The sequence below is a fragment of the Spea bombifrons genome, chromosome 4, assembly GCF_027358695.1.
Source record: "Spea bombifrons isolate aSpeBom1 chromosome 4, aSpeBom1.2.pri, whole genome shotgun sequence".
NCBI lineage: Eukaryota > Metazoa > Chordata > Amphibia > Anura > Pelobatidae > Spea > Spea bombifrons.
The window spans coordinates 10,301,033-10,317,885 of NC_071090.1; the positions used below are offsets into that span (position 1 = coordinate 10,301,033).

The window sequence follows — 16,853 nt, forward strand, 5'->3', positions numbered from 1 at the left end:
CTGAGTTTGTATGTCTGTACAGAATTAATGCCAATATCCGGATCTTCTGCATTTTGTAAAATAAAATGCGTTCCGGGAGATGTTGACTCAACAATTTCTAATGCAAAAATGTCTTGGAAAAATATTGGAGAATTATCATTTATATCCTGAATTTCAATATTTACAGTAAAAACATTCAAGGGATTTTCAACCACTGCATCAAATGTTAGGAAGCAGGTAGACACTCTCTCACACAGTGTTTCTCTATCAATCCTACTTTTAACATATAAATTTCCATTTCCTAAATTGACATAGAAATATTTCTCTGAAACACGTGAAACAATACGAAATCTTCGAAGTGAGAGCTGCTTAATATCTAATCCAATATCTTTTGCAATATTTCCTATAACAGAGTCTTTTCTCATTTCTTCTGGAATTGAATAACGAAGCTGTCCAGACACTAAATCACAAAGACAACAAAATAAGAAGTAAAGTATTACTTGCCACATGAATCCTTTATATTTCTGTGTATCCTGTGTTTTTATCTCAGTCATTCTCTTAGTCCAATTTCCCAGGTATATCTTTTCCAAATAACAGAATTATTTGTAATCCAGTATATGATAATATTTTAAATGAAATCCACTTCTCTCACTATGATATGATAAGCTTTGCTTTGCTGGTGGGAGAATCCAAAAATGGCTGTATTTCTTCATGTAGATCTGCAATGTGTGTGTGTGATGTTGGGAAAAATGGCAGTCGATCTTCAGTTCCATATTCTTCTCCTTATTGGTGAACAGCGGCGCTCAGAGGTATAATTGTGGAACTACGTGACTAACAAAAAATGTTTTCAAAGTTTGTGTTTAAAATAATTACAACAATGCATAATGCATCTTCACATAGGTATTGTGTTGAAATTTCAAAAAATATGCCCCATTGCCCATGAAAAAATCACAATGACAACTAATTAGTCATGCCTCTAACTCCTAAAACTAAAGTGTCAACCTTTATGTCTTGCAAAGTACCTATGTTTAAGGGTTAACAAGGCATTAAAAAGAGAGCATATAGTTTTTTTTCTTAGGCAACACCCTGGAATCCAGGCCAGACCCCACCATAAAGTGGGGAAGGAAGAGCATCCAAGCAGGGCATCTTCAAAGGATACCAGATGTCCTGTCCTGTGTGCCATAAAATCCTGCAGGGGACCAGGTGTCACACAAGGGGCGCAGCACATAGTATCTTCAGAGGTTCTGTGTGCTGACAATGTGGCCTCCAGAAGGATATAAAACATAACAGGAGGAGCTTAAACATAGACTACAACATAACAATGGGTCACCTATCAGGTAGATAGGGTTTTTTTGGCACCTGTCTGCTTGTAATAGCATGGGAGTGCGATCACCTTGTGTTATTATCATACAAGGTACCATAATAACAAAATATGATGTATTAATATTAGGCAGGAGTTTGTTGCCAGGTTTTATGATCCAGCTCATTAGGAGTGTCATAAAGTACCCGGGCAACACACTCCCCTCCCCACGTGACACCAATGGGGGCCTCCTCAAGACAAAGGAAGAAGATTCCTATAAGAATGGGAACCTGAAATTAAACAAATTGCAATTTCCATTATTGAAAATCTTTGACAAGGGTCTGTCACATCCAGAGATTCCCGCAGATTATTTTACTTTTGTTATATGTAAGTTTTCTGTGTTTATTGTTGATATTTTTGCATGTTCAGTTTTACTGTTATTTTTGTAAGCACTGGGACCATTTTTGTCAGATTAAATATAAATAAATCAGTTTTGTCTTTGTGCTCTAAATTTCAACTTAGCTTTTGGGGATAGCCAGAGTTATCACGTTACTGTTTTTCTAATTTGAAAGTTTAAATTTTTTAATCAATTTGGGTTTTTATAAAATTTAAGCAGTTAAGGGGTTACTAAAGCCTCATGTAAAGACCTTAAACAGAACTTGGTGGTTGCAGCAAATGATGTTTGGGGGTCATGTTATGAACAGATTTGGGGTTAAGGTGCTGTTTCTCTGGGCCCTGCGGGGAAAGTGGTGAGTGAGCCTGTGCGCTATTTTTCACCATTAACCCTTCCACGCTGAAATTCCCCCTTAATGTCATGGTGGGGGCCAGCAAGGCAACAGGTAGTGCTGCTCCTGTTACTCTTGTGACACTTGAGACAAATCTGGTCTATTGTTTCAGCCAGAGCCAGTTCAACACACTATATGGACAAAAGCTTTGGGATACCTGAGGCCTACAGGTAATTTAATGACATTGAATTCTGAATACATAGACATTAATATGTAGTTGGTCCCCCCTTTGCATCTATAACAGCTTCCACACTTCTGGGAAGGCTTTCCACAAGATTGTTGAGTATTTCTGTGGGAATGTTTGTTTTCATCCAGTAGAGCATTTGTGACATCAGGCACTGATTTTGGACAAGAAGGCCTGGCTCGCAATCTCTGTTCCTGTTCCAGTTATGCTGCCATAGAAAAGGCCCTTTCTCAAACTGTTCCCACAACGTTGGAAGCATAGCACTGTCCAAAATGTCTTGGTAAGCTAAAGAATTTAGATTTCACTGAAAGCAAATCAGGTAGGTAACATTCTCCTGGTATCTGCCAAACCAGACTTGCTCATTAGACTGCCAATCAGAAGCATAATTCGTCATTCCACAAAACACATTTGCACTGGTCTAAAGTACAGTGGTGCTTAACACCACTCAATCCGATGCTTGCCACTGTACTTGGTGATGTGAGGCTTGCATCCACTGTTTGGCCATGCAAACTCATTCCATGAAGCTCCTGCTGCACAGTTTTTGTGCTGATATTAATGCTAGTAGAAGTTTGGAACTTTCTGCAGCCCTGAAGGCTGTCATTGTGAGTCATATGATATTTTGTGATTTTCCCTGCTTAAACACCACACTAATAAAGTATGTTCCTTCGTAATTCAGTAATTAAGACTAGGGGCATAACACAATATTACTAAACAGCCAATCAAAGTGCATTCTGTGACCTAAAGCCCTTCTACTCGTCCTCCCTTGGTGCAGATGGACACTAATGGAGAGGGGCTGTCTCTCCACTGGATTAGTTAGGTAATATTCATGTATGCTGTAGAGCCAGCTCCTCTCAGCTAGTGTCTGACATTCTCTCACCTTAATCCAGAGCTCACAGGCAGCACAGGTTATGATGGCAGTGGAGTAGCTCAGGCTACAACAATTCATCTAAGTCTGCTACAGGATGGGGCACATGCATATCTTTTTGGCCAGTTAACAATTATGGAATAAATCCATTTTTTATGTCAAAAGAGATAGGAAACAATAACCATATGGTGTTTTGTTCAAATAAATATAGACAGGTGTCAGTTGACTATGTGGCTTATAATTTTTTGCAAGGAAGGTCATTCATTTTGCACATTGTCTTGTAAATGTTGTTATTACAAATGTCAAAGTTCCTATAATCTGGATGTTAAAATCTGAACCAATGGGGATAAAAATAAAGGTTTGGGAGCCATGCCCTCCAAAATGTGTACTTAGAGTGCAATATAAACTAATCTTGTATGCTTAGTGTACCTATTTTGGCAATAATGCCTGTTGAAAGGGTCAAATACTGCAAAATTACCGGTTTGCAAGACAGCAGAGGACATTTGTATTCTGAACTTTACTATTGGATATGAGACAGTCGATAAGTAAAATCAGGGACTAACAGGTAGCTATGTTTAAAAAACACATATACGGCGATTCACAGAAAGCTTTGTTAAGAGATCCGCCTGTTCCCTACCTTTAAGGGATTTATTTTGGATATAACATGGCTAAACATCTTATACTGTATATGCCATAAAGTAGCCTTATTTTAGTATTGTACGATAGCACCATTTTTAAAGGAAGAGAGCAAAACTTACAGATATATCAAACCTACAGGAGCTTACATCAGAGAAACGGTGGATGCCTAATCTTTTCAACTAAGTTTACAAAGCATAGATTAACTTCATTATCACACGGTCACATGCTAGAGTATACATTTGATGAATACCTACATAAAACTGGTTGAGGATTAGGTTTTTCTTTATTATACAGTAATGTGGCTACTTTGAACATAATACTGTTATGTCTTGGAATTACTCACCTGGTGGTTTGGAGCTAAATTGTCTTGTGAACTTTCATTCCCAAATCCTGAATCATCAGCATCAATAAGATTGTCTACGGGGACCGTTTGGTTAGCTTTTAGGAATGTGAAGTCACTTTCAGTGGAATCCAAAGCCACACAGACATTGTATGAGTACGGCAGAGGCAAAGTTCCATTACTATACTGGGAAAGCATCCTGGGATCAACTGGAGAATAAAGATTTGTACTGAGTGATCCAAGAGTTGTAAGAGATTTTGATTCTTTACATTTCGAAATGATCACCAACATAACACTTAAAATGAATAAAAAGGTTATCAGTGCTAGGGCAATCACGAGATACATTTGCAAATTAGATGGTGAATCTTCATCAGTGAGTTGATTGTTGAGTTTGGGAGCCGCCTGCTGAAAATTATCTGCAACAATAAAACTTAAGGTAACGGTTGCAGACAGAGAGGGCAATCCATTGTCCTTCACCAGAACCACCACCTTATGTCTCAAGATATCCTTCTCTTGAAAGGCCCGTGATATCCTGATCTCACCTGTTTGTTGACTAATGCTGAAGGGAAGTGGTTCTGACACATGTATGAAGTGATAAGAGAGCCAAGCGTTGTGTCCCGAGTCAGCATCTACTGCAACCACCTTAGTTATTAAAGAACCTTGTCCTGAGGAAAAAAGGACCATCTCAAAAAAAGCTGAACCATCATTATCTTGTGATGGATACAGTATTTGTGGTGCATTATCATTCTGATCCATAATATGGATAACCAGTGTTGCATTGCTACTCAAAGATGGAAATCCACAGTCTTTTGCGGCTACTTCGATTATAAATTCTTTGTGTTGCTCATAATCAAATGACCTCTGAGCATAAAGAACTCCAGTTTCTATATTAATGGAAAGATAAGATGATACTGGAAGATCTTCTGTATTTGTGCTGGAAATTGAATAAATGATTTTAGCATTATCTCCGCTATCAGTATCTGAAGCTTGTATACTATAAATAGATGATCCTGGTAAATTATTTTCTTGAACATAGGCATGATATGTTGATTTGAAAAATATCGGTGGGTTGTCATTAACATCTGATATTTCCAATCTGATGGTTTTGTTAGTGGAGAGTGGAGGAGATCCTCTGTCAGTTGCCAAAACTGTGATGTTATAACTTGAGATTTTCTCTCTGTCCAAGGTATTTGTTGTAACAATTCTATAATATCGATTAGAGGAAATTAACTTAAATGGTGCTTTGTCAATGATATAGCATTCAACATCTCCATTTTCACCCGAATCTTGATCATGGACCTCAATTAGCGCTATCATTGTGCCAGCTGTTGAATCCTCAGGAATAAGTGCAGATAATGAGGTAATGGATATTTCAGGAGCATTGTCATTTTCATCTGTTATTTCAATTAATACTTTAGACTGGGCCACAAGACCACCGCTGTCCTTTGCTTCTACTGATATTTCATAAATTCTTACTACTTCATAGTCCAAATCTTGATTTGTTTTAATTTCTCCATTTGTAGGGTGAATGCTAAACATACTGGAATAAAGGGGATTTTCTGATGTAAAAGCATATGTAATATGTGCATTGGATCCTTCATCTTTATCAGTTGCTGTTACTTGAATCAGTGTAAAGTTGATTGGGGTCTTTTCACTTATGCTTACTTTATAAACATCTTGGGTAAATATGGGAAAATTATCATTTACATCAGCAATAATAACATTTATTAGTGCAGTGCCAGATTTTATTGGATTTCCTCCATCAAGAGCTGTTAAAATTAGTTCATGAAAATTCTGTGTTTCGCGGTCCAAGGGTTTCTCTAAGACAAGTTCTAGAAATGTACTGCCATCAGATCGAATCTTTTCATTCAGTGTGAAATACTGATTATCACTGAGTTTGTATGTCTGTACAGAATTAATGCCAATATCTGGATCTTTTGCATTTTGTAAAATAAAATGTGTTCCTAACAAACTTGTTTCAAGAATTTCTAATGCAACAGTTTCATGAAAAAATCTTGGAGGATTATCATTTATATCCTCAATTTCAATGTTTACAGTATACACATTGAAAGGATTTTCGACCACTGCATCAAAGGTTAGGAAGCAGGTAGGCTCTGCACCACACAGTGTCTCTCTATCTATCCTATCTTTGACATATAAGTTTCCATTTCCTAAATTGACATAGAAATATTTCTCAGAAACACGTGAAACTAAACGAAGTCTTCTAGATGAAAGCTGCTTAACATCTAATCCAAGATCTTTTGCAAGATTTGATATAAGAGTGTCTTTTCTCATTTCTTCACGAATTGAATATTGAAGCTGGCTAGAGACTGAATGACAAAGACAGGAAAATAAGGAGAATATTACTTGCCATTTGATTCCTTTGAATTTCTGTGAATCCTGGTTTCTCATTGCAGCCATTTTCATCATCCAAAATGTCCAAATGGTATTCTTGTTAGTGTAGAATTATTTGTAATCCAGTGTTTTGTTTGTGGGAGAATCCAAAAATGGCTATATTCCTTCTCGCAGATCTGCAGTGTGTGTAATGGTGAAAAAAAATACCAATGGACCTCCAGCTCCATATTCTTCTCCTTATTGGTGAACAGCGGCGCTCAGAGGCATAAATGTGGAACTACATGACTAATAAAATATAATAGTACACTAAGTAGAATATGTCATCATTGCAGTGTAATCTATGTTTTAACCATTGATGTATTATGTATTTTCCAATTGTTAATAAAATAATTTTTTTTAGTAGTATAATAATAGTAATTCATCCAGGCGACGATCTACTAATGACACAAGCTAAATGATTCAATTAATCATTAATAAAGGAAAACCTTCCACGTGTCCAACTTTTTGGGCAAAAAAATCTCTGTCCCTCTGTCACACTTTTTTAGGTACTCAGAATATTTGATGTAATGGGCGAGTCTATCATAGTGTTCTTCGGTGATACAAGTCACAATATTATATATAAATACAACAGATAATGTGTTTATATATTGCATTGTGCTTAAAGACATTTTATAAACAGCAATCCCAGTTTTTGAATGAAAATTGTATGTCAAAAGTGAACACAAATCATGACCCATAAACAAATAATCAGGGAAGCTACAGTATAGAATAAGCCAAGTACAATTTTTACTATGTGCAAGACTGTATAAAATGCTATGTTTTGGTCACAGATATTTTAAATATATGAAAACATATTAACTATTATACTACAAGGACCTAATGATTTTAGTACTAAAATGAGTGGCTGCTATCTGCAATCTTTGTGATAACCATACCTGGGAACTTCTCAGCTCTGGCTACCCGGAGCCTTCCCTTGCGGGAAGGTGCCAGGTCTGGTGGGCGGTCCCGCTGACATCGGTGGGCGGTCCCGCTGACATCGGTGGGCGGTCCCGCTGACGTCGGGGGAGTTCCCGCTGACGGCAGTGGGAAACACCCTGATTTCATGTCAATTAATATTATCCTAACGCGATGAACAGTGCATAATTATATGGACCTCTTAGAAAGTTCAGTTGGTCAAGACCAGTAAGAATTTCTAACTGCATAATGTGCTTACTATTCTTGTACAAGAAATAATTTCTGTTCCATAAATTTAATCTATGTTTAGTTTTTTTTTAAATAACCAACCTTTATTTTCTCATTTGCCAAACCTAACATAACCTAACAAAGGCCCATATACAAGCCACATACTAAAAAGAAAAGGAAAAACAAATGTGGCTTTACTTTCGGCAATACATGGCTTCATGCATGGAGCATTAGACATCAGTGCTGGCTTGTAGTGCTCAATGAAATCCAAACCTCAATTTACAAAGAGCATCAAATATAGGATCTCCTGCGTGCTTTGCATAGCTGAAAAAACATGGAAGGACCCATGCAAAACTCTTCAGTTTAAACTAACAAGTACCTACTGAGCCCATGTTACCAGATAATCTACTTACAAATTATGTCACCCCCCAAAAATATAGGAGGAAATGACCCTTGTGAAATGCACCATACATCTCCATATGTAGTGTTGTTAACACTGGTGTTTTGCATTGGGGCCATGGGTAGTCCCCTGACAGCGTAAAAAGCAGTGTTCCAGTATCACTGACCTCTGCTACACAGCAAGTGCTGTTACTAAAAGTTTGAAGGAGTTAAGCATTTCCACAGACTGCACTGACTACGTGTTACGAAGCACCAACCTCAGTGAGCTTCTCTCGGAAAGGCTCACTGGGGATGGGCCTTCATTTTTCACAGTTGAGTTGGTGAAATCAAATGGCTGCCTTAATACAATAACGTGTCTACATGTATCTTGTAACCCAGAACAAATGTTTGTTCCCAAAGCCCAGGTTTAGTCCATTATTCGAAATAGATATTCAAACTCACCTACAGCTACACTGGAGCTATATCTTAGACTTTGCTTAGGTTAATGCACAAAGAATTGATAGCTCCACTGAGAAGCTCTACAAAAACATGAGGCCAAATAGAGCTTCCATATAGGTCAAACGAGGCAGAGTATTAAAAAAACCCAAAACAATTGTCCAAGTGATTTTAACCAAGCATAACTGCGTTAGTTAGAAATTAACCCTAAGTTCCTCAATGTAAAGACTAGAATCCAGACAACACTCACATCTTAAACAATAAACTATATATTAGGTCTTTAGTTGCAAGTATTTCAAAATATTTTATTAATGTTTTTCTTGGATACTAATCTACATTTATCTAAATAGAGTTTCAAGTTAGTATTGTATAACTAAACAAATTAGTGTCTTTATTAAAACATCATCATCATCATCATATAGAACCATCAAATATGGTAGAATTTAACATCGAGAAAGAATCATAGAATTAGCAGATAAGACAGCAGAAGACAGCAGATAAGAACCATTCAGTCAATATATTTTGCCTGTTTTTTCTGATGTAAGATTCAGGTCTTAATCATCTTTTCTTAGATTCAGGAGAGGTTTATTCCTGTCCCATGAATGTTTAAATTCACTTACTGAATTAGCCTCTACCACCTTGACACCCTAGTAAAATTTCCTTACATTACATCCAACCTTCAGCTTAGTTTTAGACTTTGACCTCTTGTTCTAAAATTTCTCCTCCTACAAAATAAACTTCCCTCCTGAACTTTGTTAAACCCCTATTTAAAAGTTTTCATTGCATCTCTCCTCTCTCTTGTTATTTCCAGGCTATACCTATTGAGCTCCCTTAGTCTTTTATGATAATTTTTATCCTGCAAACCATTCAGCATTTCTCTCCAAAATGTCAATATCTGTCTGCAGATGGGGTCTCCAGAACTGTACACATTTTTTTTATTGAAGCCCCGAGGTCAGTGGCTCCACAGTGAAGAAAAAATAAAAAAGTGCCAACTCCAACGCCAAGGTGCCATAAGGCCGCGGTCACTCCAGAGGGATATGCAGCCCCTTTTCCCCTTCTCGGCCATAAGGCCTGCATGAGGACCAAATCTTCTTGATCCCTTCCTCCAAGGGTTAGCGACTGTACACATTACTCTAGTTGAGGTCTGATCAGAAATCTGTAAAGTGGCTAAACCTCCTCCCTTTTTCTGTAACTAATTCTTCTAGCTCATCCAAGCATCCTACTTGCCTTATGTGATGCTCTATTGCTCTGCCTGCTTGCCTTTAAGTCCTCAGAAATAATTATTCCCAAGTCCCTCTCTTCTGTTGTCTCTGGCAGAACAGTGTCCCCAATTCTATATTCTGGGATAATCGTGGGAGTTATATTTCCGAAGTGCATTATTTTACATGTATCAACATTAAGTATGGGTACCAATCCTTGGGGTACCCCACTAGTAACACGTCCTTCCTTTGAATATACACAATCAACTAAAACTGTCTGCCTCCTGTCACGTAACCACTGCCTTATCCATTCAACTATTTTCAAAACCAAACAGCGCAATGTTTTGGCGGTCGTCTACATGCAGGGTGACAGTTGTGATGCTCTCACTTGCGTAAATGTCTTCACTCAGGACACATGAGTACAAAGCAGGGACTGCGGGAGAAGGGGTCTGAATTCAGAAATGTCCCGCAGGAAACAAGACAGTTGTATGTATGCAGACTAGGTAAAATCAGAGACAGGTAGTCCTCTGCATTTTAAAAGTACATATCCCAAGAAGGCCTTTTGCTGAAGCGCTACCTGTGTGCAACTTTTTGATTAAGGGATTCACTTCCTAGTGGACACAATATGACTTAACATCCCATATACAGAACATACAGTATATATTGTCTTATTTAAATTGTGCCCCACGGTGCCCTCATTTACATAAAGTAAAATATGCAGAATTATATTTCAAAAAATCACAAATGGCGCAAAACCTACAGGATGTTTCATCAGAGCCAAGATACATGCCTAATCATTTCATTTGAAATCACAAAATAGTGATCAACTTTATAATATCATATGTGAGAATATCATTCTAATGACAATTTTGAAAGGCCATAATCTTTTGCTGACAATATTTAAAAAATACTACCCTGCGCAAAAAAAGTTATTTTTGTTTACAAGGTAGCTGCCATTAGTTTGGATGTTTTATTAAAGACTATCGTACTACTGAAATGATCTCGGAACAATTTTATATTTTGGAATTACTCACCTTATGGTTTGCAACTAAATTGTCTTTTACAATTTCATTTCCAAGTCCTGAATCATCAGCATCAATAAGGTTGTCCACAGGAACATTTTGACTCGGCTTTAAGAAAGTAAAGTCACTTTCAGAGGAATCCAAAGCAACACAAACATTGTATGAGTACGGCAGAGGCAAAGTTCCGTTACTATATTGAGAAAGCATCCTGGGATCAACTGGAGAATAAAGATTTGTACTGAGTGACCCAAGAGCTGTGGAAGATTTTGTTTCTTTACATTTTGAAATGATCACCAGCATAACACTTAAAATGAACAAAAAGGTAATCAGTGCTAGGGCAATCACTAGATACATTTGCAAATTAGATGGTGAATCTTCATCAGTGAGTTGATTGTTGAGCTTGGGAGCTGCCTGCTGAAAATTATCTGCAACAATAAAACTTAAGGTAACGGTTGCAGACAGAGAGGGCAATCCATTGTCCTTCACCAGAACCACCACCTTATGCCTCAATATATCCTTCTCTTGAAAGGCCCGTGATATCCTGATCTCACCTGTTTGTTGACTAATGCTGAAGGGAAGTGGTTCTGACACATGTATGAAATGATAAGAGAGCCAAGCATTATGTCCCGAGTCAGCATCTACTGCAACCACCTTAGTTATTAATGAACCCTGTTCTGAGGAAAAAGGAACCATCTCAAATAAAGGTGAGCCACCATTGTCTAGTGACGGATACAGTATTTTTGGTGCATTATCATTCTGATCCATAATATGGATAATCAATGTTGCATTGCTGCTAAGAGATGGAGATCCACAGTCTTTTGCTGCTACTTGGATTATAAATTCCTTGTGCTGCTCATAATCAAATGATCGCTGAGCATAGACCACTCCAGTTTCTATATTAATGGAAAAATAAGATGACACTGGAAAATGTTCCGTATTTGAACTGGAAATTGAATAAATAATTTTAGCATTGTCTCCACTGTCAATATCTGAAGCTTGTATACTATAAATTGATGCTCCTGGTAAATTATTTTCTGAAATGAAGACATCATAAGTTGATTTCATAAATATTGGTGGGTTGTCATTGACATCTGATATATCCAACCTAATTGTTCTGTTAGTGGAGAGTGGAGGAGATCCTCTGTCAGTTGCCAAAACTGTGATGTTATAACTTGAGATTTTCTCTCTGTCCAAGGTGTTTGTTGTAACAATTCTATAATATCTACTAGATGGTATTAACGTAAATGGTGTTTTGTCAATGATATAGCAGTCAACCTCTCCATTTTCACCAATATCCTGATCAATGACCTCAATTAGCGCTATCATTGTGCCGGATGCTGAATCTTCAGGAATAACTGCAGAAAATGAGGCAACAGATATTTCAGGAGCATTGTCATTTTCATCTGTTATTTCAATTAATACTTTAGACTGGGCCACAAGACCACCGCTGTCCTTTGCTTGTATTGGTATTTCATAGTTTTTTGCTACTTCAAAGTCCAAATTTTTATTTGTTTTAATTTTTCCATTTGTAGGGTGAATGCTAAACATACTGGCAGAAAGGGAATTTCCTGAGGTTTTCCTAAATGAATACGTGATGAAGGCATTGGATCCTTCATCTTTATCAGTTGCTGTTACTTGAAGCACTGTAAAATTTATTGGGGTATTTTCACTTATGCTTACTTTATAAACATCTTGAGTAAATATGGGAAAATTATCATTTACATCAGCAATCACAATTTTTATTAGTGCAGTACCAGATTTAACTGGGTTTCCTCCATCTAGAGCTGTTAAAATTAATTCATGAGTATTTTGTGTCTCTCTGTCTAATGGTTTCTCTAAGACAAGTTCTGGAAATTTGCTGCCATCACTGCTGGTTTTTTCACTCAATGTAAAATACTGATTTTCACTGAGTTTGTATGTCTGTACAGAATTAATGCCAATATCTGCATCTTCTGCATTTGGTAAAATAAAATGTGTTCCTAGTGAACTTTTTTCAATAATTTCTAATGCAATAATGTCATGAACAAATATTGGAGGATTATCATTTATATCCTGAATTTCAATATTTACAGGATATACATTAAAAGGATTTTCTACAACTGCATCAAAGGTTAGGACACATGTAGCCTCTCTCCCACACAGGGCTTCTCTATCAATCCTGTCTTTAACATATACATTCCCATTGTTTAAATTGATAGAAAAATATTTTTCTGAAACACGTGAAACAAGACGAAATCTTCTAAATGAGAGCTGATTAATATCTAATCCAATGTCTTTTGCAATATTTGCTACAACAGAGTCTTTCCTCATTTCTTCAGGAATTGAATAATGAAGCTCTCCATTGACTGAATGATAAAGACAAGAAAATAAGAAGGAAAACATTACTTGCCAAATGATTCCTTTGTGCTTCTGTTGATCCTGGTTTCTCATGTCACCAACTTTCATTGTTCAAAATTTGAACAATTTGTTCAAATGTGATATTTTTCCTAGGTATAAATATGTTTGTAATCCAGTGTTTTAATAGTGGGAGAGTCCAAAAAGGAATGTATTGCTTCTTTCAGATCTGCAGTTTGTGATGATGAGAAAAATACGAGTGGATCTCCAGCTCCATATTTTTCTCCTTCTTGGTGAACAGCGGCGCTCAGAGGTATAATTGTGGAACTACACAATTCTGAAAATGTTTTCAAAGTTTGAGATCTTCTTTAAAATAAGGACACTGATGTATGATTTGTCTCACCACAGGTATTATATTGAAAATGTAAACAAAAGTATTTTCCATGAAAACTGAATAGTATTATTGTGATCTTGAAATCCATAGTAAATTTAGTAGGAACAACAGTTTATAAAAATGGTTATAGGCCATAATTAGTAGGCCATAGTAGTAGATGATCTACTACTGTTTAACACAAGCTATTTGGTTCAATCCCTCATTACTAAAAACATTCCTTGTTAGTATGCCTCTTTTTAAGGATATTCTGTTTTCTGGACTCAAAACTTTTTGTCCCTCTTTCCTCTCCTGATGTCCCTCTTTTCTAGGAGCTGAAAGTCACAAAAATTTACACCTTGCTAGTACCCGGTTGGACCCCCTTTTGCCTTCAGAACTGCCTTCATTCTTCATGGCATACTTTCTACAAGGTGCAGTAAACATTTCTCAGAGATTATGGTCCACATGAACATGATGGCATCAAGCAGTTGCTGCAGATTTGTCGGCTGCACCTCCATTATCCGAATCTCTTGTTCTACCACATCCCAAAGGTGCTCAACTGGATTGAGATTAGGTGACTGTGGAGGCTACTGGAGTACAGTGAACTCATTGTCATGTTCAAGAAACCAGTTTGAGATGATATGAGCTTTGTGACATGGTACATTATCCTGGTGTAAGTAGCCATTATCAGAAGATGGGTACACAGTGGTCATAAAGGGATGGATATGGTCAGCAACAATACTGTCGCATTTAAATGATATTCAATTGGTACTAAGTCGCCCAAAGTGTGCCAAAAAAATGTCTCCTACATCATTACACCACCACCACAAGCCTGAACCATTGATACAAGGCAGGATGGATCCATGCTTTCATGTTGTTTATGAAAAATCCTGACCCTGCCTTCTGACTGTCTCAGCTGAAATCAAGACTCATCAGACCAGGAAACGTTCTTCCAGTCTTCCATTGTCACAATTTTGGTGAGCCTGTGCGAATTGTAGCATCAGGTTCCTGTTCTTAGCTAACAGGAGTGGCATCTGGTGTGGTCTTCTGCTGCTGTAGACCATCTGCTTCAAGGTTCAACGTGTAGTGCTTTCAGAGATAGTATTCTGCATACCTTGGTTGTAACAAGTGGTTATTTGAGTTACTGTTACATTTCTGTCATCTCGAACCAGTCTGCCCATTTTCCTCTGACCTCTCACATCAACAAGGCATTTTCATCCACACAACTGCCGCACATATTTTCTCTTTTTTGGACCATTCTCTGTAAACCCTAAATATTATTGTGCATGAAAACCACAGTAGATCAATAGTTTCTGAAATACTGAGACCAATGCCACGGTCAAAGTCACTTAAATCCCCTTTCTTCCCCATTCTGATGCTTGGTTTGAACTTTGGCAAGTTGTCTTGACCATGTCTACACGCCTAAATGCATTGAGTTGCTGCCTTGTGATTGGCTGATTAGCTAACAAGCAATTCAACAGATGTACCTAAGAAAGTGGCCAGTGAGTGTATATAGAAACAATAGAATTGTGTTTATCAATTCAAATGCATAAACAAACCACATTATTCTACTTTATAAAAAAGCCATATAAAGTTCCATAAGTCACCTAAAACATCACCTGAAATGCCATGTCCACTAGTCATGCCTCTAACTACATCTCTTAAAACGAGTGTTCCTCTTTGACTATTTGAAATATCAAAATAGGTATGCTAAAAGAACAACAGATTAAGTACATTTTCATAGCAAAGGCCACATTCACTCTTTACATATTATGGTATCTTGTATTTTTAAAAACAAGCAAAATAAAATCTTAAAAGTAACATTCTTTACCTTCAAACCCCTGGAGTCAGTTACTCAAGGGGCTTGGGGGGTAGTGAATGTTTTAATATTTTATTTTTCTTGTACTTGTAGGCCTAAATGATATAAGGCCACTTATGTAAATAAATATTATTTTTTTATTTTTTTATTTGCATAGTTCCTAGCACAATGTCGATAAATAGCAACAAAAAATCCCAAATAACACATTTCAAATATAAATTGATTTGCATTTTCTTAGTGAAATAAATATTTGGCCCCTTTGCAAAACTTAGTACTTGGTGGCAAAACCCTTGTTGGCAATCACAGAGGTCAGAAGTTTCTTGTAGTTGACCACCAGGTTTGCACACATCTCAGGAGGGATTTTGTCGCACTCCTCTTTGCAGATCCTCTCCAAGTCATTAAGGATTTGAGGCTGACGTTTGGCACCTCAAACCTTTAGCTCCCTTCAAAGATTTCCTATGGGATTAAGGTCTGGACACTGGCTAGGCCACTCCAGGACCTTAATGTGCTTCTTCTTGAGCCACTCCTTTGTTGCCTTTGACGTGTCTTTTGGGCCATTGTCATGCTGGAATACCCACCCACGACCCATTTTCAATGCCCTGGCTGAGGGAAAGAGGTTCTCACCCAAGATTTGACGGTACATGGCCCCATCCATCGTCCCTTTGATACAGTGAAGTTGTCCTATCCCCTTAGCAGAAAAACACCCCCAAAGCATTATTTTTCCACCTCTGTGTTTGATGGTGGTGATGGTGTTATTGGGGTCATAGACAAGACTCCTCCTCCTCCAAACACGACGAGTTGATGCCAAATAGCTTGATTTTCACGGCATAGTATGTTACCAATTGTTTTCTTGGTGACTATGGTTTCCAGCTGCCTTGAGATGATTGATCCTCCGGTGTAGTTCTGAGTTGATTCTTCACCGTTCTCATGATCATTAAAACTCCACGAGGTGAGATCTTGCATGGAGCCCCAGACCGAGGGGGATGGACAGTTATTTTGTGTTTCTTCCATTTGCGAATAATCGCACCAACTGTTGTCACCTTCTCACCGAGCTGCTTGGCGATGGTTCTGTAGCCCATTCCAGCCTTGTATAGGTCTACAATCTTGTCCATGACATCGTTGGACAGCTTTTTGGTCTTGGCCATGGTGGAGAGTTTGGAATCTGATTGATTGCTTCTGTGGACAGGTATCTTTTATACAGGTAACAAACTGAGATTAGGAGTACTCCCTTTAAGAGAGCGCTCCTAATCTCAGATCGTTACCGGTATAAAAGATACCTTGGAGCCAGACATCTTGCTAATTGATAGGGGATCAAAAACGTATTTCACTGAGTAAAATGCAAATCAATTTATAACTTATTTAAAATGCGTTATTCTGGATTTTTGTTGTTGTTATTCTGTCTACCATTAAAGTTATAGACTGATCATGTCTTTGTCGGTGGGCAAACATACAAAATCAGCAGGGGATCAAATATTTTTTTCCTTCACTGTATGCATTAAGTATGTAATACCTAATAAATCTTTAACTCAAACCCCCATAATTACTGGTCTACCAGTGATCCCATGGTACCAGTGGAAGATATCCTCACGTCGCTTACGAAAACCTCACTTATGACTTAGTATGCAAAATAATCACATAAATATTGA

At 37.5% G+C, this 16,853-nt stretch overlaps 1 protein-coding gene across 20 annotated transcripts in view; it reads right to left on the reverse strand.

Annotated features, from left to right (window-relative positions):
- LOC128492871 (protocadherin gamma-A3-like) overlaps positions 1-16,853 on the reverse strand; it is a 258,015-nt gene that overhangs the window by 27,241 nt on the left and 213,921 nt on the right. The window contains exon 2 of one of the 20 annotated variants that reach the window (XM_053465615.1): positions 10,697-10,792. The exons of 17 other annotated variants lie outside the window; for them this stretch is intronic. In XM_053465615.1, the coding sequence (XP_053321590.1) occupies positions 10,697-10,792 (96 nt within the window). Of the gene's footprint in view, positions 1-479; positions 739-4,095; positions 6,831-10,696; positions 10,793-16,853 lie in introns of those variants that run through there. 2 more of the 20 variants (XM_053465601.1, XM_053465618.1) reach the window with 2 other exon arrangements.